Source organism: Pungitius pungitius, chromosome 2 (assembly GCF_949316345.1).
Source record: "Pungitius pungitius chromosome 2, fPunPun2.1, whole genome shotgun sequence".
NCBI classification, from domain to species: domain Eukaryota; kingdom Metazoa; phylum Chordata; class Actinopteri; order Perciformes; family Gasterosteidae; genus Pungitius; species Pungitius pungitius.
Genome location: NC_084901.1, coordinates 8,861,302 through 8,886,817, shown reverse-complemented (window position 1 = coordinate 8,886,817; position 25,516 = coordinate 8,861,302). Strand labels below are relative to the sequence as shown.

General features: G+C 43.5%; 1 protein-coding gene across 6 annotated transcripts in view; it reads left to right on the top strand.

Annotated features, from left to right (window-relative positions):
- Positions 1-25,516, top strand: part of celsr1a (cadherin EGF LAG seven-pass G-type receptor 1a) — a 70,653-nt gene that overhangs the window by 40,833 nt on the left and 4,304 nt on the right. For 2 of the 6 annotated variants that reach the window (XM_037461569.2, XM_062560325.1), the window contains exons 7-31: positions 7,037-7,194; positions 8,589-8,752; positions 8,932-9,057; positions 11,060-11,226; positions 11,376-11,561; positions 11,648-11,761; positions 11,903-12,077; positions 12,160-12,301; positions 13,699-13,819; positions 14,006-14,189; positions 15,432-15,533; positions 16,557-16,651; positions 17,124-17,333; positions 17,642-17,825; positions 17,929-18,072; positions 18,174-18,357; positions 19,048-19,215; positions 19,329-19,455; positions 19,549-19,749; positions 22,962-23,136; positions 23,572-23,684; positions 23,858-23,937; positions 24,035-24,161; positions 24,275-24,400; positions 24,513-24,649. In XM_037461569.2, the coding sequence (XP_037317466.2) occupies positions 7,037-7,194; positions 8,589-8,752; positions 8,932-9,057; positions 11,060-11,226; positions 11,376-11,561; positions 11,648-11,761; positions 11,903-12,077; positions 12,160-12,301; positions 13,699-13,819; positions 14,006-14,189; positions 15,432-15,533; positions 16,557-16,651; positions 17,124-17,333; positions 17,642-17,825; positions 17,929-18,072; positions 18,174-18,357; positions 19,048-19,215; positions 19,329-19,455; positions 19,549-19,749; positions 22,962-23,136; positions 23,572-23,684; positions 23,858-23,937; positions 24,035-24,161; positions 24,275-24,400; positions 24,513-24,649 (3,710 nt within the window). Of the gene's footprint in view, positions 1-7,036; positions 7,195-8,588; positions 8,753-8,931; positions 9,058-11,059; positions 11,227-11,375; positions 11,562-11,644; positions 11,762-11,902; positions 12,078-12,159; positions 12,302-13,698; positions 13,820-14,005; positions 14,190-15,431; positions 15,534-16,556; positions 16,652-17,123; positions 17,334-17,641; positions 17,826-17,928; positions 18,073-18,173; positions 18,358-19,047; positions 19,216-19,328; positions 19,456-19,548; positions 19,750-22,961; positions 23,137-23,571; positions 23,685-23,857; positions 23,938-24,034; positions 24,162-24,274; positions 24,401-24,512; positions 24,650-25,516 lie in introns of all 6 variants that reach the window. The other 4 variants (XM_062560320.1, XM_062560322.1, XM_062560324.1 and 1 more) reach the window with 3 other exon arrangements.

Below are 25,516 nucleotides of genomic sequence, written 5' to 3'. Positions count from 1 at the left end.
GAGCGTTGTGTTTTCCTTGGCAGCAGCCCGGCGGGCTGAAGCATCCGTTCTGTCAGGGAGGATTAACAACCCTCAGAAATCGTCGGAGATGGCTCTGGTAATACAGCGAGTATCTCAGGGGCCACACGGCCGAAGTTTAAGGGATTAATGTTTATCTCTTATTCTTAATCTTCTCTTGTGTTACGCTAAGATCCCTAATCGACCTTTGTTGTTGGTAATTGGATGAATTACAGTGAGAGATTAAGTATCTAATTAGTTACACCTATTTTTAGGCTTCTGCACCTGTTGCCGTTGGAGCCACCTTCTTTTATAATTCATTTGGGTGTGTCTGTGGGTGTGTTCATATTTTTTGGAAAAGTATACTGTTCAAGAGGTCACAGACCTTCCGTCCACTCCCATAATTGAATTTTCCCATCAGAATCATTAAAAATATTCTTTATTATTATTATCATTATATCATTAATAGTTTTGATAGTTGCATCAATCAATGAAGCCCTTTAATATAGGCATTAAATGTGCATGGGGGGGCGTTGTCTTTGCCTTTTATCAATAGCTAGCTCCTATGAGTAGCTCCCGCCATGCTGACCCTGTGTCATTCAGTGACCTCTCCAATGGTCGAGGGAAGGTAAGCCGTTCAGCCTCGAGCTACATGTAGAGCCGGGCTTAGATTCTGGAGCAGGAGTAGGAGCTGATAGAACGCATGTAGTCTATAAAGACGAGGGGCGTCTGCGCAGATGTTAGGACTCATTCATAAAACGCCCACATCGGACGAAGCTTTGCGTGCAGGATGAATGAGTTTCCAGTAGATAGGAGGAGCAGATGTTTAAAGTATTGTGTCATTAAGGAATGAAGATAAATCTGTCGCCACAGACCGCCGTCATACATGACTTCTAAACCACCACCATTCCTTAAGTCTCCAACTTTCATCTCTCATTTTGACACTGCTCCCTCGCTCTCCTGTAATGTAAGGGAGAGTGTGTCACTGAAATAGAGGAGATTTCCACACCTCACCTAGCATAAACTAAACCTCTTATTAAAGTGGAGCGAGATGGACAGACAGTGGAATTTGGAGGTGGGGGTAGAGATATAGAAATGAAGGTGAGAGAGGGAGAACTTCTCTATACTTGTATACTAGTGATGCCTCATCTCGTCTCCTTATCTCTTTCCACTAATGCGGATCCCTTATCTCTTTTATGATCCCTATCAAGTTCAGTTTTATCTGCCACTGGTTTTACTGCTAAGCATCAGCATTACTCTTAGTGAACTAAATTGCTTTATGTTGTGCTCTCGACAATGCTGTTTAGATAATGTTGAAATGGTATAAGTTGCCTCAGAGGTCAGATTTAGGTGCATGTTTTGCATGTATAATTTGAATCTGGATTTAAAGTATTTCTTTTTTACTTCAATATTTTAAATATTTTTGCTACACAAGCACTTTTCTCTGGCTCTAGGATCCAAAGTTTGATAAAACTCACACGTGAGTGACTTGATAAACGTATCTAGATTAAACGTTCACTTCCTACCATCATAGTTATCTGTTGCCAATGGCAAATGCATTATTGTCAGTACATTCCTGTTTAATTATCTGGAATATTGTTATTTCAAATACAAAGGTGCAACAAAACAGACTGCTCCTCAAATCATAAAGAACTTTTCCATGTATTTTTTCTTAATGATTAATCATGCACATTAAGTCAAAGAGACAAAGCCTGCCTGTAAAATAGGCTGTAACAGGCCGCTGAAAAGCGCTCTATCTGAAGATAATCCCATTGATGTCAGGGCACAGGCAGCCGGCCATGTTTGTTGCGCTGTAACAGGAATGTTTTTCCAGCCGCTCCAAACAGGATACAGTTACCATTACCTCAGTGTGTGTGTCGTCTGCACATTTGTTTTGCTGCTTGAAAGCTACGAGCCAACAATGGGCGCTGCCCATCTGTTACACTGATACATAGAAGTGTGATGAGAAGATGAAGACATCAGTAACATATAGGCTTGAATGCGGGGACGTTGTAGTCTGGTGGAAAGCCTCTGGGAACTAGTGTGTGTGTGTGTGTGTGTTTGAATAATTCACACTTCTAGGTTTACATAGCCAGAGGGCAGGTGAGCTAATGTGGACATGACAGAGTCATGAGGGAAGGTGGGACACACTAGCCTGTGTATGACACACACACACACACACAAAAAGTTCAGAGAAAGACACTGATCATTTTTACTCCCGTTTATGGATACTAATAGAATGTCTTTATTTGTAGTTGCTTCAAGATACACACAGCATGCACACCCACACACCCACTAACACACGCCTATAAGCATCGGGAGACGTATTTTCAAATATCCATCCAAGTGTATTCATCCACAAGTCGGAGAAACAATGGCATTTCCTCAGGCGAGCCCAAATAAAATAAAAACCCTGTGCGTCCTCCTTCCTTTATTAGCAGAATTGACTAGAAGGCCGGCTGCAGCTCGGCAAGTTACTTCCTGCCTCTCGCATGCGGGCGGATGCACATACACATGCTACACACACCCACACTAACACGCACACTCAAACAAGCGTGCCTGTTGCTCACTCAATACTCACATTATGCAGACATCCTTCACGTGGTGCCCAAACGCACACAAACACACAATCACCACAGAGGATTCCCTCTATTCCCCCCCTCTATGCACACTCTGTCACGCAGACACAAATACACACACACACACACACACACACACACACACACACACACCTACTGGACATCAGTTGCTCGTTTTGACAGACCTGAAGGGGTTTTGTGACTAAGCTGAACTGTGTTCTGCATGTAACTCAATCTGTGCAGCAAGGCTTCATATCACGGCCGTGGGGCTGGTTGAGTTATCATGACGGCTTTGACAGGCAGCCCGATGGTTAAAGAGGTGTTAGTTTGTGTGTGTGTGTGTGTGTGTGTTGGCGAACGGTAGAGCGAGGGTGTGTTCTTTGTTGGACCCATCTATGAGGGGTGTAGTCCTGTTGAGTTTTTTGCCATGTTTCTGGTGGTCCGTCGGCTCGCGTCCTCAGCCCTCCTCGCCTTTGTGGCTAGCCGCGGAGACCCAATGGGGGGGGGGTAAATGAGAGTCTCTCATGGGGCCCCTTAAAGTGAGGACCGACTGCACTTTAAAGCCAGGGGACACTGGGCTCACAGACACTGGGGTTTATAACAGACACTCTGCAGACTGAACACAAATTTAGAACATGTCATCCAGTGCATGTAAACGTTTTTTTTCAAAAGAAGATAAAAATGTTTAAAGAAAAGATTTTGATTTGACACATAAAGGGGTGTTTTGAATAAGAACTTGGTTTTAATACCTTTTTTTGTATTTGTTGAAGCTCTATTAAAGGGCTACTCCAGAGATTTATTATTGCACGTTCTTATAGTTTTGTATGCGTTTTTGGTTCTGATATAATTTAAAGGAAACGGTATCCAAAAGAGTGACTGACAACATGCATGTGGTTTAACCGTTTTGGTAGGAGGTGTGTAATAGTTGTGCAGTGTGGGAAGTGTATGTTATGAGCCTGGATCAATTATGTTGATCCAGGTTCATAACATACATATAACAGCTGCCCTCCTTTATCCCCTACACTTTACACAGAGACCCTAAATACACACAGCGCTTAAACAGTGTGCACATACAGGCCGGCCTATGAGTTAGCAGGACATTGGGACAGCTGCTACCCCTGAGACGTTCAGGTTGTGGGTCCATTATGTGTGATATCTGGGTATCTCTCTCTCTCTCTCTCTCTCTCTCTCTCTCACCGGTGCGGTGCTTCCTGTCTTTATCTCATCCCCTCCTCGCTCAACAGAACTCAAAGGAGATGATAAGATTGTAATCTGCATGGCTACAGATTCCTCTGTTAGAAGAGTCACTGAGTGAGGGATTTCCTCTGTCAGACAAATTACCTTTTGTTGCTCTTGAAAAGGTAGTTTTTCTCTCTTGTTTTATTTTTCTCGTTGGCTTGAAATGAAAAGTCAAAAGTTGTCAGTTCTTTTCTTTTAATCTTATTTCCTTCATTTGACCACTGGTTACTTGTGTCAGGGTCATCTGCGTTTTCCTGCTGATGGCTGCATGCCGCCAAAATTTCTTACAGCTTCAGGCTGCAAGCTTTCTGAACAAAACCAGATTTTTCTCTCGTCACATTTTTTTCACACATCAAGTGCACCCGTTATGCAGCTTTGAAGCAGGTTCCCTGAAGTGCAGCGTTTTGCCACAGGCCGCTGTCGTTACAGTTGAAATCCAACACAACATGAAGACGCAATCAATCATGACAATCATTTTCAAATTGGCCCGTCCTTCCTTTTTGATTTCATTGATGCTACTTCAACCAACTGTTAGACACAAGAAAGCGTTTCCTTCCTCACCCTGGTGGGATGCAACTGCGGATTTAGTTTTGATGGAGGTGTTGGGCGCTGAAGGTGTATATCAGGGGGTAACACAGGTTGACACCTGCAGATACAGTGCTGAGGGCCGGTTGGCCATGTGCCAGTGATAGGGGTGTGATTTCCTCCTATCGTGATTCCAGTACATGCTACAGATACAAGATGATGGTAGGCACCGGATGCACACCGACACATGCAAACCTGTCTGAAAGCTTAGAGAGGGACCAACCAGGAGGGACCTGGCTCATTAGGCTGTTTTATTATATAATAAGTATATAAATAATATATTTTTAATGATCATTTGTTGCAGTCCTAAGTAACCTTCAATAATCTACTAGTTTACTTTGTGTTTTGTGAATACCAAATACCAAAATCCAAAAAACATCCATTGTATCTCGTAAAAGTCCAAGTTGATAACTTTAAATGTCTTGTTTTGGCATTCCAGATTTCCCGAATTCTAGTTTTTAGTTGAATATAATTTAAACAGAGGCAAGCAGGATATAGTAATCTAGCATTTTGGTTGTTACATTTAAAAAGAATCAGTTCTTTCCATCCGTGACTTGTTTTCCAAGACCACACAGAGCTAAAACCCTGCTCTTTGCTCTATTTAAATTGTCCCCTGAAAAAATACATGAAAAAATACAAAAATGAAATATATGTGCATCAATAGGTGTGACATGATTTTGCTTGTGAGACTGGCTGTGAGTGAAATCTAACAGACAAATGAACAAAGAAAACAGGGATGGCGTCCGAGGTGTAGTACCGATCAGGAGTTCCTTCCTGTTTGTGTCCATGGAACGTTTGAAGGGGTTTTTGATGGAATCAGTGGAAACGGAGCACGTTGAAAGGAGTGGCAGCGATAAACTTCCTGCAGGCTGGAAAATATGCCCAGGACGTAGTCCACCTGAGCTAAAACACAAAACACTGCCCCCTGTGTTGCTCATTTTTGTACTTCCCTATTTTGTCTGCCATTCTTTCTCTTTTTCCCCTCTTCCTTCGTTTGCAAAGTCTCCCCCACCAGCATCTCATTACTGTAATTCTATTTATGAACCGCAAACACATGTGTCCAGCCATGCGTGATCGCTTTCTCTTTCGTCATAGAGGCTGTTTCTTTTCATTCATTTCTTTTCATTACTCTGAAATTCAAAGTTCAAAATAATTTATTCAAGAAGTCTTCCCCGTATTTTCCAGCTGTATGATGTTGTTTATGCACCACTGCAGTGGATAGAAAGTCTCTCCTGATATCACTTAAACTGTCGTACCCTTTAACAGCCGGGTGCCTTTTGTCTAAGACATCTAAGATGTGCAGCCCTTTTGTTGTGTGTTATAGTCACGAGAGTTACCGTTCTCCTTTGAGAGAAAGCTAGGAGCGGTAACCCATTGCACTTACAGCTACATGTTTGTGTAAATAATATTTTTCTCTAAATAAAATAAGAAATCCACTTCTACGTTATTAGTTTTAAAGGCGCATTCGAAGAAAGAGGTTTGATGGAAACATTTTTTGTTGAATTTCTCAAATTCCGTCTACTTCCTGTTCCAAGGTCACTACTGTGAAGTGAAACGCTCCCCTTGAACTTCGGTCTCCGGTTAGATATTACAAAAATCAAAGCGATTTGGTGGCCAGATTTTCCGAGCTGATCCACATTTTCTCACATCCACATTTGTCGGCCACAGGCCTTGATGGAGGAATTAGGCTGCTTTGTAATCATTTGGTGCGAGCTAATGCACACAATGGTCTTTTTGTCATCTTAAGCCATGAGAGGCTGTGCACTTCTGCTCTAAGTCGGCTAACGTCAGACAGACATGGTTTGTGTTGCTCTGACCTTCACTGATCGAGCACCAAAGCCAAGTTTTTGAAAAGAATATAAAATCAAACATGTACAGTTTAAATTAAATTCAGTCAGCTGAGATTTACTGTGACAATAACACTTGGTGGGTAAAATGAGACAAAAGGTGAGATTTCCATCAAATGTAGAGCAGAGCTACCAGCATCTCATCAGACATACTTATACTATCACATACACCAGATAAACCTTTGTGTCTTTCTCCTTTACGACACGGCCTGTCATGTTACAAATGTGTTCATTCTTATTGTTTTTCAACAGGATACTATTGAATATCCTCATACTACTACTTTCATACAGTTCAAATGTCAGTATTTAAGTCAGGGTTTTTTTTAGGTTTGCATTTACTTTACTGACAGTGAAATCCCTGTATTCATTATGTTTAGTTGTTAAACCAATTAGCTATTACCAATTTCAACTATTTATCCCTTCCTTATAGCTTTTAGAAAACTATTGTTGTTCAAACAAATGAACAAATAAAATAATCAGCTAGAGGTAATTTACTTTTAGCTGACTATTATTTTGTCTTATCGTTAAACTGGGACCTATTTTTTTTACAATTCATCCAGTACTTTAGTATTTCTCTTTGTTGCTCTGCTTACAAGCTTGTCTGTCTTTTTTTATGCACTTGCTCCCAAATTGTTTTGTCCATTGAAATTGACGTTTTTTTCATTCCAATTACTGAAGTTGCCCCTTGTAGTAAAAGCTGAATTATTGATGTAGCAAATCCCTATATACCCTAAAATGCAAAGGTTGTTGACTAACTGAATGCAATCTATATTTTGTTTTGTTTTTCAGCCAAACATCGGGCGTCTAGGCATTCCCCATGGACCCTCTGGAGAAAAGGTAGCTGTGGTTGCCGTAGACGACTGTGACATCTCCATGGCAATTCGCTTCGGAAAGCAGATCGGAAACTACTCCTGTGCCGCGCAAGGCACCCAAACCGGACAGAAGAAGTAAGCGGGAGTCTTTCTTTCTCTTTCCCTCACCTTTCTCTCCTTGGGTCCTGTCACTCATTATCTGCATGCAGTCACAGTCAAACTAGTTAGACTAATAGGTATATGAATTGTACCTTAGGGGCTCCGCCAAAGTGCCTTCATTACAAGTTTATTCAACTCTAATTCTACAAATCTCTCCACCTTTTGTCTTTTAATCTGAGTGTTCATCCTCATGGCCGCTGTGCTTTCAGACATAGCCTTAGATAGTCCAAAACTCACGTCAACACAGGCCTAATCCGACTTAATGTGCGATTCCTGCAGGGGGATGAATTTGTACGATTATAGCGTGAGACCTTTTTTTAATGACTCCAATGGAGAGCTAGCATGCTGAGACGCATTTAGTTTGCAGAGGGTGGGGACAGAGAGAGCTTCAAAGAGGAGTTAATGAGGTTACATTCCTACAGGAACTTGTTGCACAGGTCACAGAAGCTGAGAGGAGTTGGGACAGTGTAGTTGCTGGAATAAACAGATATGCGTTATGCTGGGGTGTAATGTAATGCAAAAAAGCTGGAACCTGGAGATTTTTTGTGGACAATGGACATGGTCCAGAGTGTGAGGGTAAACCTGAGAAATGCCGCTGAAACAGAAAGAATCACTCAGCTTTTAAGACCGGATTATCTTCTGTGCAAAAACCTTTGGTCCATAGAGAAACCCTAATGCACGTATTAGCTCTGTCTTGAACTGTACACTGTCTCTGCAACAATGACCCCAAGTCATACTTGGAAAGCGAGTGAAGTTTGCATCCGCTTCTTAAACCCGCAATTTATCATGGTAGTTCTTCAAGAAGATTTTCATGTCGTTGTTGGTTATTTTGAGGCAATACAGAGTTTAAGAAATCTCCAAAGAACTATTGCAGTTTATAGCTTTAAAACGGCATCAGAATCCCATTAATTAATTAATTTCCTTAAAGAGTCTTTGTTTGAGCTTTGCATGCTCATGACTACGCGTCAGTGTTTCTGCTGTATGCACACGACATGCAACGGTTTAGCATTGCATCAGATAAAGTCTCTTACAACACTCTGGTGTTTGATGTTGAGGGTTTCAGAGGCGAGAGGTGTAAGCGGCTTCTACATGACCGGCTATGTGCAACCCGGTCCTGGTGACAGTTTTATAAAATGAAGGATACTGAACGTAATTATTATTCTGTGTATTCTACATTCACAAACTGTCAAAATACGGATTTTAGCTTTACAGATCTGAATTGTTGTGTCCACAACCGGCTTTTTTGCAACTAAATTGTTTTCACATTGATCCACATTCAGAAGATGTAGAAGAAGTAGAAAAGTCCATTAAAATATATATTTCTTTACATCTGAATTAACTGGCACATTTTCTGTTTGTGTCGTCTTCAGGTCTCTGGACCTGACGGGGCCGCTGCTGCTTGGCGGCGTTCCCACCCTCCCCGAGGACTTCCCGGTCTGGAACAGGGATTTTGTGGGCTGCATGAGAAACCTCAGCATCGACAGCAGACCCATCGACATGGCCAGCTACATCGCCAACAACGGCACCGAAGCAGGTTGGGCATGCTGCTTGTCATCGCATACACAAGAGGGAAATCCTAATGCTTGGCTCTTCCTCCTTTTACTTACCGTTACTTGAGTTAGCGTGTTTTGAATCTCTTTCTCTGATGCAGCCCATAAACAGACGCGTACATTGCGCACACATATATTGATCATTATGTAATTTGATGTCAAGGTTGTCCGGCGAAGAAAAACTTTTGCATAAGCGACCTGTGTCAGAATGGAGGAGTGTGTGTCAGCAAGTGGGACACCTACAGCTGCGAATGCCCAACCGGCTACGGAGGCAAGAATTGTGAACAAGGTAAGAAAATGAACCATGATAGAGTCAATCAATCTGGAATCCCGTCTTTGCATTAAGACATGCGCTCATACACAGGTGTGTCTTTGGCCAAATGTGCCTGCATCTACATGCTCCTCCTGTTTACCTGCTGCAAGGGCACAGTGTCTGTGTGTATGTGTGTGTGTGTGTGTGTGTGTGTGTGTGTGTGTGTGTGTGTGTGTGTGTGTGTGTGTGTGTGTGTCTCGAGGACTTCCAGAAAAGGGTTTGTGCTTGGGAGCTCAAATGGGATAAGGAGCGCCTCCCCTGACTCAGTGTGACTCACGCAGCGGACACAAGGGAGATTCACAGCGGAGCCGCTGCTCGCTCCTCTACTGACACTAAACATGGCCTCGGGTTCGGTGTTTAAGGACAAGAACAAACTCTGATTCACTCATGAAAACCCCGGACAAAGGGTTGAAACAAAACAAAGACACGGAGTGATCCGAGGGCTGTCCCCTGTGTGTCTCTGTTACCACCTCATGTTACTGAGGTACTGGAGTATATGCAGCACTTACAGCTACGTACACAGTGAGAGATGAAACATTTGTCAGTGTTTGCCTTGTTACCCGAGGAAACGTAAAAACACCGCATCTTTCCTTCAGTGTTTTTATTTACACTCCATGACACCATCTTATGTTCTTCTACTGTAAGGAGAGAACTTTGATTTGCTTCCTTCCAAACAATGTGTGACGGTGTGAATTCCTCTCCTCTTCTATGAGGTAGCCACCGAGCCAGCGCCAGGCCCCAGTATCCACTATCTGAACTGGGCCGGGATCACAGCGAGCTGGAATAAAGGTTTTGGCTGCTCTGCTGCTCGTTGACACATTTCGTTGGAGGCTTCCCACACCTTGCTACCACACGAGTAATACGAGATTTGTTATTGTGGATGTTACGCTGCTAAAATCACCCGGAATGGACGGACATGAAAAGACTGAATTTCAGATCAGATTAGATTTCAAAGGGACAGAGCTGTTTGAAAGACAAGGAATGAGAGCTGTCACGCTAACATTAAGCAGATTACAGCCAGGAAAGATATACATATATGTACATATACAGTATATACATGTTGTATATTGTAAAATATTTGCTGGTGGCATTAGCTTGTTATGGCAAGTACTTGAGAGAATTTGTGTCAAACAAGATGTTGCACAAATTGAGGGTTTGTTTATCGTCAACAAACCTGGTTAATACCATTAATATTTTTGAGGAAAGTGTTAAAGTTGTTCGGGTGAGACTCAGTGAGTCTCAGTCGGGAGTTGCCTGCAGACTTTTGGATGTCTAGATGGGCCAAAGTCTTCAGACCTGGTCAACGCGCTACTGTGACTCCTCCCCCAACCGCAAATCATAGCTCTGAGAGAACCGTGTGAACCTCCCTCTAATCCGACACAATTAAAGGGCTGGGATTAGCACTGCACACCAGATTTTTTGATCAATCTCTTGATACTACTGTTTTGAAAAGATGAGATTTAGCAGAATAAATATTATTTAAATATAGCGTGCGGACATGCTGAACCCGATGATAAGCGTAATCTTCTAAACAGCAGAATGTCTAATTGTGTTGTTCTCTGTGGGCAGGGTAGCATACTGACGGGGCTTGTTAGCCTGCTCATATTTATCTTAAAGTGTTTTAAGAGTGTCTTTATTTTTCTCTCTACTTATGACATTATCTTCGGTAAAGTAGACAAACCAAGTCCACTGTCTCTTTCAGGACAGAAAGCCAACTGTTACTTCTGAAGCCATATTATTCTTCAATTCTAACACATTTGTAAGTAAGATTACAGTAGAACTCAAATGCGCCTTAATATCACAAGAGGGATCTAGTAACTGCAAACGAGTGACCTTATTTTCTTCTCGCCTCATGTTACAAGGCAGAGATTCCACTTACACTTCACTAATGCTTCAATATAAATGTGGTAAAGGTCTATCCTTAAAAACACAAATGATGGTGTTTCCTTCCCCTCCCTCTTCCTCCCGGCTCGTCCAGTGATGCCATCTCCTCAGTTCTTTGACGGCCAGGCCTTGGTCTCCTGGAGCGAGACCGACGTCACCGTGGCTGTTCCCTGGTACATGGGCCTCATGTTCCGCACCAGGCAGCCTGCTGGCACCCTGATGCAAGCCAATGCCGGAGCTCACTCCACCATCAACCTCATGGTGAGATGCAATGTCCACAAATCACACGCCACGAAAATACAATCGACTTCAACACGCAGTGCAGCCCTTTCTCTAACTTCATTTCTCTGCTGCCAAGATGTCTTTCTGAATGGTGTAGAAATAACTGCCCCCCCCCTCCCTTCATTTAGGTGAGTGAGCAGCAGATTCGTATGGAGGTGTTTCTAAGGCAGCAGCTGGTGGCGTCGCTGAGCTTCCCACAGGTTCGCGTCAATGACGGGGAGTGGCACCACTTGCTGGTGGAGCTGAGGAGCGCCAAAGACGGCAAGGACATCAAATACGTGGCCTACGTGTCCCTGGACTACGGCATGTACCAGGTACAGGCCAATTACATCACTACTGTACCGCGATGCACTCAGGTTGTCACAAGAAAAATAGAGTTGTTATTATTCTTTTCAAGCAGAAGTCTGTGGAGCTCGGTAACGACCTCCCAGGGTTGAAGTTGCAGACTCTTCATGTGGGAGGTTTGCCTGGAGAGGGAAACCATGTCAGAAAAGGATTTGTTGGATGCATCCAGGTAAGTGTAGAAAAGAAATGCCATGTTTCTATCTTCCAGGACCACCGCTACTTTTTCTTTCTATTTCTTTCCCCTTTCCTCTTGTCCTGCTACTTCTTCTTCTTCTTCTTCATCATCCTCATCAACCTCCTCCTCCACCAGGGAGTGCGTATGGGTGAGACGTCCACCAACGTGGCCAACGTGAACATGGCTCAGGGCCTGAAGATCCGCGTGGAAGACGGCTGCGACCTGGCTGATCCCTGCGACTCCAACATCTGCCCTGAGAACAGCCACTGCAGCGATGACTGGAGCACGCACACCTGTGTCTGTGACCCAGGTGATAAACACTTTGCAAAAACAACACACACTCACACTTCAATCTGCGTGTCATTCCTCACTCTGTTCTCTTTGTCCGGCAGGTTATTTCGGGAAGGAGTGTGTGGATGCTTGCCAGCTGAACCCTTGCGAGCACGTTTCCACTTGCGTTCGCAAACCGAGCTCCTCCCACGGCTACACCTGTGAGTGTGGACAGAACCACTACGGCCAGTACTGTGAAAACAAGTAAGCTCCCGTCACCTCTGTGTATGTGTGTGTGTGTGTGTGTGTGTGTGTTTCTTGTGTTCACACGGCTTCTGTCATTTTAAGAAACCCTTCATTGAACTTTGTTGAGCCTGTAGCACAGTGTAACATTCACTTCAGAGGCTGGTTTATGCTCTTAAAGCTTTACCTTTAAGATGCTAATGAGTTTGCGGATTGCATCTTCAACTGCATTTTAAAGTTGTTAGCCTTGGATGCGGGAAGTCATAATTTGTTTGTTATAAAATCAAATAGGCCAAAAATATGGACTTTGCCTCCCAGTGGGACAAAGCACAGTAATCCCTTTTATTTATGCCAGACTCTTGCTCTTTTTGTAATGTCCTGAGTCTTTCAGAGCAGCTTAATGAGTCAGTAATCTGAGCTTGATAGTGTATGCGTGCCTGCATGTGTGAGGGAGAAAGAGAGCAGAGATCAGACATCACAAAGAAAGAATCAAACTATTAGGTGACATTTGTTTACAAGTGCAGAAAGTGGCGAGTCGGTTCTGCACTGTCAGCACTGCCTCCGAGGGCGTGTGAATTAGCCAGCCATCACTGAGAAGCACTCGTTTCCTCCTGACCCTTATGACACGCATGGCGTCCCGTCTTAAGAAGGATGTGGGGTTCCCCTTTCACGCCTGACTGATCCTTCATAGGCGTTCAGTCCCCGCTGCCCTCACACTGCTGCTCGTCCCCTATCAGATCACATCGCTCGGTCGGAGTTCGCATCTCTCTCCCTCTCCCATTGAGAGAGAGAAGGAGAGTTTGTGTGTGTCTTATGAAAGAGTCACACCTGCATCACCGACTTGAAAGCGCCAAAGGAAGTTTATTCTAGAGCATTGAGTTGGTGATAAACTTACCAGATAGTCAGCTATCAGACTTTTTTTCTCAAGCTACCTTGTCAGTAAATGGTAAACCCCATCAACCATCACCTTGTATGACACATTTGGTCACATTTTGTTTATTCCAAAAGAACTGTAACAACAAAGTGTGGACAAGTCCTACTGAGCGTTAAGACATCTTCATCTTTTTTTTGTCCAGTGTTGTCCATTCTCTCACATCACAATCCAATGGTAGAAATGTTAATCGTATCATAATCAATCATAATGTTGTTTCATTAGGGAACAGACGTAAGAAAGTTAACGCAGTACTGCTAGAAAAAAACAGTACGGAGGTTTGATCCTTATTTTAAAACTGCAGATCAGATAGTTTTCCATATGTGCGTTGGAAAAATACATTTTATTTCATATTTTGTGTTGAAGCCTGAAATTATTGATATGTTCATCTCCTTTCTCATAGTCACAGTGTAATTTGTCAAATTGCTATATCAAATATATTTGTCGAGGCCACTAATTGATAATCTGAAATTGTCTTTGATGACAGAATTGAAAAGCCGTGTCCTCAAGGCTGGTGGGGCAGTCCCATGTGCGGACCCTGTAACTGTGATATTAACAGGGGATTCCATAAAGACTGCAACAAGACCACTGGAGAATGTCGCTGCAAGGTAAAACCATACATGACTTCACCTTTACTGGATTTAACCAGTTAATTTTCTTTTTTCTGATTCACAAGCAGAGGTTGCTCCGGACAGCAGATGTAACATTGCAAAGGAGAAAAACCCCAATCGTCCTCTTCTGAATGAAACGTTTAAATATAGTATTGTCATGTCACGTCTTCTTCCTTTCTGCAGGAAAACCACTATCGCCCAGAAGGAGAGGACACTTGCTACCCCTGTGAGTGTTTCGCTATCGGCTCAGAGTCTCGAGCATGCGACGCCATCACTGGCCAGTGCCCCTGTAAAGGAGGAGTCATCGGTCGTCAGTGTAACCGCTGTGATAACCCCTTCGCCGAGGTCACTCCCACTGGATGCGAGGGTACGTGTATTAAAGATATGATCTTTTCACTTATCTTTGATCTTAAGATGTCCAAATCCATTACAAAATACTAACAAAGAGTGAAAGTCCGTCAAATTTGTCTGAACAAAAAAATGGTTCGTTCTGGTCTTAACAAGGACAGAATAACAATTTAAACCAACATCTTCAGAAATTGGGGTTATTATTCCCTTAAATGGGGGCCGGATGAACCGATGAAGTGTCAAACGGAGACAAATCTTGTCGCTCACGTCTGCTGGTGCCTCAGTTGAGCTAACTGCACGTCTTTGTCGCTACCCAATCAAGCAGAAGAGGCGAGTCTGGCTACAGAGCTGACTTGGCAGTGGGACCCCACACACAATACAGTAGAAAGATCAATGGAAGACAAAACCACAGAGTCCCATGAAGAGAAACTGAATGTCAATGTGTTGACTCTTTGACCCAATATAAAGCTCTCCGGTCACACAACGTGTCTGGACTATAGATGAATGTAAATCTTTTGCTCAAGAATCATGGCTTTGTTCATTTTTGATCAAGCGGATTTAAGACCGGCGCGGAGGGAGTGATAGAGGGAGTGGAGATGGCAGAGTGAAACAAGCGAGATGTTGCTTTGGTCATGTCCTGCGGCTCACTGAGATGTGACCACCCATGGCAGGCCTCATACCCATCTGTCAGCTCTGAACACGAACACAGCGGCGAATGTCACCACAGCCTTTAGTAATGACACAATGTCTTGTGTTATTGAAGAATGATCTTGAAAGAAAGGACCAGCATGTTCCAATTCAACCATTCAGATAGCAGTCATTTTGTCTAAATGACAAAAAGATTTACTCAAGATGTTATGCGATGGTCGCACTTAAGGTGTATTTCTAAAGGGATTAAAGGCTGTGTGCAGCTACAAAGAGAGGAGCTACAAATAAACCAACGAGCTCGCAGGTCCCAGCTTGGTTTGTTTTCAAGATGAATTAAAGGAGATATGTTGAGATGTATCACATGCTTAAGGGCTCAGCAGGCTTAATTTGGGAATGCCATTGTGCACTAACGCAGTTGTTTACCTTTACAACTGTAATTTATGTTGTACACATTCAGTCCAGCTCCGATGCTCTTCTTTAATCTTTGTAATGCTGATTGATTTGCCTGATACATCAGTGTGACGTAAGCCGTAGGTCTGTGTACCTTCTCAAACCCTAATCACAATATAACCATCATAACCCACGTGTGTTTGTTTGCCCCTTCCCTCCACAGTGGTGTATGAGGGCTGCCCCAAGGCTTTTGATGCAGGCATCTGGTGGCCCAAGACCAAATTTGGACGCCCTGCCGCAATAAATTGTCCCAAAGGATCCATCGGTAAGTGCTTTTTAAGGCCTCTGCGGACAAAAGTAATTATTTTGCACTAGATGAATGCAAAATAGTGTGCAGTAGGCTTGAAATAAATTGACATATACAGAGTTTCAGGCTCCTCATTTGTATGAAGGTCGACGTCAACATTAAGTTTCATCATCTATTCTCTGCAAAAATCGTACGGAATAATTTTAGCTCCGTTTAGCTGGCTAACAAGAGTTTTATTCTCGCCCGTACCACCAACACAAGAGGAAAGACACCATAAAGTAAACCACTGGAGTTTTCTCACCGGCCAATCACGTGCATGTTTGTCTGTGGAGACTCCTCGAACAACACCTGCTACCCGTAGAGTCGTGTGAGGCAGAAAGGAAGACCGTCAACTCCAAACTTGTGTTCACTGACCTATTCTTCAGCAAAGCCCCGTCGCTTTCCTGCTTGCACCCTTAGATACTGCCGTCACCACGGCAACCCTTTTGTCTTCTCCCGAGACCCGTTGGGTGAATTTATATGCTAAAGCTGCTTGTCGTTACTACTCACTGGCAAGTCCTTAGGCCATCTCGCCCTTTGCAACAATAGCATCAGAACAGACTTTGCATTTGGGTGAAGTCTTTTCTGAATCAAACTGGACCGAGTGTTGATTATTTAAACCACTGAGACATTCAGAATTTTGGGGGTGATGGTGGCGCATGGAGTACCGTGGTTGCGCTGGGAACCGCAAGGGTTGTCAGCTCAAATCCCGGCTGCCCCATGTGCCACGTTGAAGTGTCCCTGAGCAAGACACCCAACCCCTAATTGCTCCCCAGGCAAAAATGTAATGCATGGGTTATAATGCAATGTAATTCTGTAAGTATTACAAGTTACAAGTATGTAATGTAATGCATTTAACTGTTCAATATAGTTAACGTGTGGTGTTATTTTTCCTTAATACAGTTGAGAGAACATATTGTTGGATGTTTTATTTTGCTGTCCTTGAGTATGTCTGCAAAACATTTTCCAGGCACATTTTTAAAGTCACTTTTTGTTTTTAAGGCACTGCTATTCGCCACTGCAACGATGAGAAGGGCTGGTTGTCGCCTGAGCTCTTCAACTGCACCACTGTCAGCTTCTCCCATCTGAAGAAACTGGTGAGGGCTTCACTAAATAAAACTTTACGCTGTCACTTTACACTGAAAATCTTTTATGCAATAAGAATGGTTTTCAAGGTAACTGAAGTCCTCTGAATAAAGCAAAACATTTTTTTTAGTCAATGGGATTCAAAAAGAGATAACTTACTCTGTGTACTCAACTACAGACGAGTTATCAAAAATTCTATCAGTTGGTATTGGAGACTAAATGATTTAGCCACAAGGATTTTTATTATTTCCTTCCTGTTTATAACTTTTTTAAATTTATTTTTTATTCGTGCTTCCTGTTTAAAGCATCAAACCTATTGTGTTTGAACCCAAAACTAACTGGAACCTGCCACCTGAACCTCTCAAAGCGCCACTAATCCTGGGATTGACCGATTTCCATTATTTGTTTCATCGCACCCACTCAGCTCCCCTTTGCTTTCAACTGCTTGTTCTCCCTCCATCCCTTGATCGTCCTCTCTTCCAGAACGAGGATCTGCGTCGCAACAGCTCCAGGATGAACAGCGAGCACTCCAAGACCATCGTGCGGTTGCTCCACAGCGCCACCAACAACAACCAGCGTTACTACGGCAACGACGTGAAGACCGCCGCCCAGCTGCTGAATCACGTGCTGCAGTACGAGAGCCTGCAGGAGGGGTTCGACCTCACCGCCATGAGGGACGCCGAGTTCAACGAGGTAGACAAGACAACTTACCGGATTCACAGATCAGCTTCTGCAAAATGAATGGATTCCAACTCCAATAACATATAGAAAGATATCTGGATGCTTTTATTCAGTGAAACCCAGTATGTAGCCCTTGGAGCTCTGGTGGCACACTGCCCTCCACTGGTTGATTCTCACTGGGAGAGCAACTTGATTCCTCACTAGTTATTTAATACTTCCACCATTGCTTAATTAAGACAATTAAATCATCACAATAATATGCAATTTTCTGCAATGCGACGCTTCATTCATACCATTTGCTTCATTTTGGATTGTTCCAGAACTTGGTGCGAGCTGGGAGCGCCATCCTGGATCCCGACACCAAGGAGCACTGGGAGCAGATCCAGAAGACTGAAGGCGGCACGGCCCATCTGCTGCGCAACTTTGAGGACTACGCCAACACCCTGGCACGGAACGTCAGGAAGACCTACCTGAAACCCTTCACCATCGTCACCGACAACATGAGTAAGTGGAGGAGCAGTGATCACACGTTGTGGAACAGGAACACACCTGATACCTGGACCTCACCCTTGGCCTTTGTCTCTGCTCCTTCCTGCCACTGACCTAGTTCTAACCGTGGACTACTTGGACGTGTCGGACCCGCAGAGGGCCACTCTGCCTCGGTTCCAGGACATCCAGGAGGACTACTCCAAAGAGCTCGCGTCGTCCGTCCAGTTCCCCCAGTTCAACCCCCGCCCTCAGGGCAACAGAGGTTAGGAGCGCTTGCTGCATCACACCTTCTGATGCGTCAGAATAGGTCACAAACACAACACTTCTGTGGTAGACTTTTTATCTCTCGCTACCCCCTCCCAGCAGAGCCCACCCCAGGCCCTCCAAGTCAGACCGATCCCCCGCAGGAGGAGGAGCACACAGTGTCTGAAAGGAGAAGGCGCCATCTTGAGCCAGCTGCTCCTCTGCCGGTTGCCGTGGTGATTGTGTACAAATCGCTGGGGAAGCTCCTCCCGGAGAGATATGACCCTGACCGCAGGAGTCTGAGGTAAGCTGCTGACTGATAAAGTTTAGGCCTGCTGATGACTTCATCGCTGTTATCTTCAGAAGAACAACTTATGTGTGTTTTTGTCAGACACTGAGCAGAAGGCAGTGCAGACGAACTTTCTCAAGCACTCAGCTAGGATTAAAGTATAAACTTTAAATACAGTCAAATTGTTTAGAACAAGGCCTGAACGAATCGTCCTCACATAATCAGAACTCTTCAAACTCTCTTCTGTACTTTACAGTGTATATACTGTATACATCATTTTAAATCGGATAAGTATCAAAGTACATGCCATAATTTTTACTCTAGGTGTGTTTGAAGAATCCCCCTCATCAGTGTCTATAAAACTCTCTGTTTAGTCCTTCAGAAAAACTAAGCACAGAGTCTGTGAGGGTTATGGGTTCTCCGAGCGTGTGTGTGTGTGTGTGTGTGTGTGTGTGTGTGTGTGTGTGTGTGTGTATGTGTGGGAAGAGAAAACAATGCTGAGAATAGAGAAGATGACACAGTGGAGTTCACAAAAGGATAACAGTAATTATGGCCAAATGTAAGTTAGTTTTCACTTTTATGGTGACCGACTAGTGTACTTCTGTCAGCGTCTCTGTAATAAAACCCTAAGAAAGCACATGCAACGTTGAGTGAATATCTTCAGGTCAAACTTGAATGTGTTTCCTTTTGTCCGTATCTTTCCAGGCTGCCAAACCGCCCGGTGATCAACACGGCCATAGTGACGGCCACGGTGCACAGTGAGGGTCCGCCTCTTCCTCCCATCCTGGAACCCCCCATCACATTGGAGTACACCATGCTGGAGACAGAGGAGAGGACCAAGCCCGTGTGTGTCTTCTGGAACCACACCCTCGCGTGAGTTGCACCTGCATCACGAGGGTGATGAAATGAGGAGATTCAATCTCTCAGACTAAACCGCATTTAGAAGAATTTTGAACGTGATACACGTGTTGTTTTGTGCGATTTAGGATCGGAGGTACAGGAGGCTGGTCTGCAAAAGGCTGTGAGGTGCTCAACAGGAACAACAGCCACATCAGCTGTCAGTGCAACCACATGACCAGCTTCGCCGTGCTCATGGACATCTCCAAGAGAGAGGTATTGGCCAAAGAAAGATACAAACCACACGGCCAAGCTGCTCATTTCTGCCTTTTGAGCTGTTACTGACTGTCTTGTGGCCGCTCCCCACAGCACGGTGACGTTCTCCCACTGAAGATCGTCACCTACACCACGGTGTCGGTGTCCCTCTTCCTCCTTCTCCTCACCTTCATCATGTTGTGCCTCTTGCGCCGGCTGCGCTCCAACCTCCACGCCATCCACAGGAACCTGGTGGCGGCGCTCTTCTTCTCTGAGCTCGTCTTCCTGCTCGGCATCAATCAGACTGACAACCCTGTGAGTGTTCATTCCTCATCTATTCCTGCATGACCATAGAATGTTTATTAACTGCTTTTAGCCGTTTCATCATTAGCATTTTTTTTAAAGCTATTGCTGTTTTATTTCAACGGCCTATAGATTATCTTAGCTGTCTATCCATCCCTTTTCTAAAACTATTCAACTGTTAATCTATTACTTTGCGAAACTATGGCAGTGAAGCCTGGGGTACCCCTGCTTCAGTATGGCTGCTTGAAGTTATTCTATAACTGCCAGAGGAGTGGTTTGGTGACCTCAAACAGCCTTTGTCTTAGCTTGTTCTGCTTGTTACATTTGGACTAGAAGTCAGCAGGTAGTTCTTCAGATGCATGAATCACCGGGTAACAAGCTGGGCATCTGGGATCCAAACAACACACATGACTATGACAACACAGGATCACACTAGTTACCCCTTTTCCTGTGCCTGTGGCATGGTGCAACTTGACGTGGGATAATGCCGTCTTACTCTCATCTCACGTTCATTGTGTTAAAAACTGCCAGGCGATATTTGTTTGGCCTGCGGGTAAACATGGCGTTGATAGGGACTTTAACAGGCTTACTGGGCCAAGGCCCAGTTGAGATGGCCTCTATTCAGCAGATTATGTGATTGGATGCTAGGCTAAGGAGCGCAATGGTGAGGAATGTGCTGGTTTCCAAAGCCCTTTCCCAATATAGCCTCTCGTGAGCAGATATAACTCTGGCCGACCGCCCCGGCTGGATTTCACTTCGTTATTGTAAAGCTCTCTATTTAAACAGGTGTAATTTATATATCCTGAGTGACTATAAAGTCTGTAGGCAGAAATCCAATCAGCTAATCATGTTAAAGGTAGCAGTAACGGCCATGCATTACACACACAAACATAACATTATTTAAGGGATTAAAAAGGTGTGGGAATTCTTTGAAGACTGATGACACAGACATTCAGATTCAGACACACACACACACGCGCGCGCGCACGCACACACGAACATACAAACACACGCCTCTATGCGCAAGGAGCGGAGACATGCTGTGACTGGTACCTGTCTCCAGAAGCCAGCCTCAGGGCGGTAGGCATCCCAAAACAACTTCTTAGTTTCACTTGATAAATGTCTCGGAGTCTGTGGTACTGAAAACATCATGAAAACGTTAATTGGCGGTTAATCCTGTTTTGTTTTTTAAAGAAGACCTGAGGTTTGGAGAGCTTACACTTGGAAGGCTTTAGGGAGACACAAAGACAGATGAAGTTGATATTTTTGCATAATTCTTCATCTTTTTTAGGTCTAAACTGCACAACTAAATACACATAAGCAAACGTATTGTTATATAAGCAGCTGTCTAAATAGTATACAAATAGTGTTACAAATGCCATTAATAATTGATATTAATTGAACATTGTTTAATTTACAAGATTTTCTTATTTTAAAGCACTTAGTTTGATGCTTTAAACTAACATGTTTAAAGCAATACTATGCAACTACCAGTGTCATATAAGGTATGCTTATAGTGTAAAAACATTGAAAACTTTAGAAAAGTCATGTGAACTAGCTTAGTAATATTATTTATGAAAGGGAACATGTCTGCTTACTTAAACTGAAGCTATGTTAATTTTCATTTGAAGTTTATTTGTATACGATGTGTGTACGTCCACACAACAGTACACCCTCACCTCCAGTCTTTCCCCTTATTATTGAATTACCATTCAATAGCATTTGGCGACTTATCATAGATAAAAGATATCAATGCAAATGAAAGACAGAGCAATACAAATTTTGTTCAAAAAATATATATTATATTGTTTTAACGATGTATGGAATGCAGCACATGTTGTGTTTCTTTCCAAAGGATGTAGCTAGCTATTGTAAACCAGATTTCTTTTCTTTCAACCTGACCTAAAACTAGAGGCTTGAGAAGCTTAATTCTTAGTTTGATTTACATTTAGAAGTGGACTTTTTTTTTGGGGGGGGGGGGGGGGGGGGTTTCCCATGGAAAATTTCCAACCTTGAATTTTCCCATAATATCGAAACCCCATCTCTGACTCATCTGCCCAAACCAGATGTCGACAGTCTTACAAAAGACGTCACAAGATCATCAGGCCAAGCTGTCAGTCCCAAATCACCATGGCTTTCAGTCACCGCCAACCACATGCCATCAACCAGATGTACATCAGAGGTTAAAGTCTAGTCCATTCCGGATGCATAGCTTACACAATATTTTATGAAAAGGTGACACATCTTCACGAGAAAAGCCGAAGGGAAAAAAAAAACGCAGAATAAAAGATTAGACCATTTAAACCAAATATTCAATTTATCATGTGAAAAATGGAAGCAAGGGTCCAATAAACTAGGATTAAAAAGGAAGAGGAAAGGTTCCAGATATATTGTAGGGGTATTTCTTTTATTGTACAGATGTTCTGAATCATATTGTTATGACTGGGACAAGTGAAATTGTATCTGACTCATAACACAACAAAGTAAAGTAAAGCAAAGTAGACACAGCAATTAAAAAAAGGGAAAGTAGAAGTTGAATGTGTTCCTTCCTTTTCCCATCACTCTAAATTTGCAAGTCTTCTGTGCATGCATGTCCTTTAGATGGTTTTTAGGTGTGTGTGTGTGTGTGTTCCGTTGTGGAATGCTGTCGGTGTGCGCCCGGGGCCCTCAGCGGGATGATTTACCATCCCGTCAAAGTGGTATCTCTCTCTGGCTCTGTGATCTCTCACTAAAATAAAGCATCTCAACCGCTGGGACAATCCCTGACACACTGCATACCTCTGATGCAGAAATAGACATGGGAATGGGGGCAGAAGGAGACAAAAGAGGATAGGTTGAATCATTACTGCCTTACATGCATTGGAAAAGACAACTTTAGAGGTATACTAACTTCAGGGCTATAAATACAATTTTAAAAAGTAACAGAATTGGTCATTACACTGTCCGGGAGTTGGACGGGACATTTTCACGGACCAAAATCCAATGTTATTTTATTCACAATGATTCAAAACATAGAAAGACGGCAAAAACATTTGGTAGGGATCATTTTGTGATTAATCAAATATTGACTAATTGATTTTTAATCTATTGATAGAAAAGAGAATGCACAGCAGGGATGACAGACACACTAACGTTTCGGCAGTATCAAAGCTTTTTTTTGTTGGTTGTGTGGATTCTCTTCAGATGTAGACTCATACTTAAAATACTCTTTCATCTCCTTCCAGTTTGTGTGTATGGTGATAGCAATCCTCCTCCACTACTTCTACATGTGCACCTTTGCCTGGATGTTCGTGGAGGGGCTGCACATCTACCGCATGCTGACCGAGCTGCGCAACATCAACCATGGCCACATGAGGTTCTACTACGCCATGGGCTGGGGCATTCCAGCCATTATCACTGGTGAGACACACTCACACACACACACACACACACATTTGTTGACGTATTTGTGTTAATGGCCCCTTTTCACTGTCTCTTGACATAAATGTAACATTACATTTCCATCATCCGCTTTCTCCCTTTTTTTCCACCCTGAAATCTTTTGCATATTTGACTTCACGACCGTTTGATGTCTGATAGGATTACAGTAATATATCAAATGCTTGGCAACGTGCTGACATGTTTGGATAGTATTGGAAGCTAGCAGAGCGTACTTGATTTGAATTTGGATTGAGACACAAGTATAAACAAGACGTATAAACGCTCATACAGATAAGGAATAAAAATGAGTGAGTAAAATGAAGGAGAAACTGAAACACAAAAAGGGTGTCTGCTTGCACTGGGGCACGCCCTCCAAAGGAACAGTTCTAACGCTGGTGTTTTGTGTGTTGCCAGGTTTGGCAGTAGGTCTTGACCCGCAGGGTTATGGGAACCCAGATTTCTGCTGGCTCTCTGTCCATGACACACTCATCTGGAGCTTTGCAGGACCCATCCTTGTAGTCGTCCTGGTATGTGATTAAACCAAAGCGTTGGAAAGTTCTTTCATTTTGTTATAAATCCTCTCAATGATGTATAATATCAAAATGCAATCCCTCAAAAAGTCCTCAAAAATGCCAATTATACGAAAGCAAATGCATTGTTTTGTTCACAAAGCCTCTCCCTTACCTCCTGCTCCTTAAAGGTGAACATAGTAATCTTTATGCTGGCCGCGAAGGCTTCCTGTGGTCGTAGGCAGAAGGCTATGGAGAAGTCAGGAGCTATGTAAGTCCCACTAATAATTCTATATATTAAAAGCTCAAAAGTAGCATTGCTTTTTGGCCCTGTTTGAAGCTGATCCATCTGCTTTTGTCCTTCTCAGTCCTGCACTTCGGATGGCTTTCCTCCTGCTGCTACTCATCAGCACTACCTGGATGCTTGGCCTACTGGCGGTCAACAGCGACGTGATGACCTTCCACTACCTGTTTGCTGGCTTCAGCTGTCTGCAGGTGACACAGTTTATGTAGAACCTCTACGGCCATCGACTCTTATTGCACAAACATCATCAACACTTTCTTTCTCCGCCCTTTTGAATTCGTCTCTTTTGCTTTTTTCTTCACAGGGAGTCTTCATCTTCTTCTTCCATGTGATCTTCAACAACGAGGTGAGGAAAAACCTCAAGAACATCTTCACAGGAAAGAAGAGTGTGCCAGACGAATCCAGCACCACAAGGGCCTCGTTGCTGACAGTGAGTTACATGTACTAGAAAATGTGGTTGTTATTACCTCATTTATCCACCGAAATGAAAGTCTGATTCATTCCGGCCGTCCCCACTTTCCTCCCCTCCGCCCATCCGTCAGCGCTCTCTCAACTGCAACAACACGAACACGGAAGACGGCCAGCTGTACCGCTCGGGCATCGGCGAGTCCACCGTCTCCCTTGACAGCACGCTCAGGTCAGCCAAGAGCCGCAGCAGCTTCCTGGCATACACACTCAGGTACAACACGCTCACTGACTGCACGGCTGCTTCTGACACACTGCTGAGCGAGTGTGTTGCACGCTGTTTGTCTACGTTCTTTGTGTTGTCTTTCTTTTGCTCGCCTCCCAGCATGTCTGCTGACACGTACTAACTAATCCCCAGCCCCGAATGGATTCATTTATAAACTCACGTAGACACTTTGCAGGTACACACACACACATCCTGCCCTTATTGGAGAATGAGTTTTCTACATTCTGACAGTATTGCTTTCCTTTCTTTCGCACATGCATGCTGCCACAGAATTGCACCTGCATTGTGCAACAACTGTGCTTGCATAAAGATCACGCTGAGGATCGCCAGTGCATGGCGCATGGCGCATGGCGCACGGCTCTGGTGCGAAACTGGACACACACATACACAAGAAGACGGGTCCTTTAGCTTTGACATATGCAGAAAGGTGGGACAAACACATCAGTTTCATATGGGGAGTAATGAGATAAAAACGAGAACCGCATTAACTTGCAACTCAGCATATTTAGTCTTGCAGCGTTAAATAAATTTGTTATTTTACTTATTAGTTCACGAAAAGGAGAAGACCTTGCCATGCACCATAATAATGTATGTGTGTACATTGTTTTCACTGCTCTGTGTTAGCTCTTCACAACTAGCATTATTTTTGAGTAATAATGCCACTTACTTTCATGGTATAAATATGAACAGTTTTGTACTTTGTACACTTTGTACACATTATGTAGTTCAAGTAGTGCTACATAGGAAACTTGTTATAATTCATATAGTTTTTTATAACAATTTTATATACGGTAACACAATTTGTATTGGCTTTTCATTGAAATATGATCTATTGAGTGGATATTTTTAAAATAC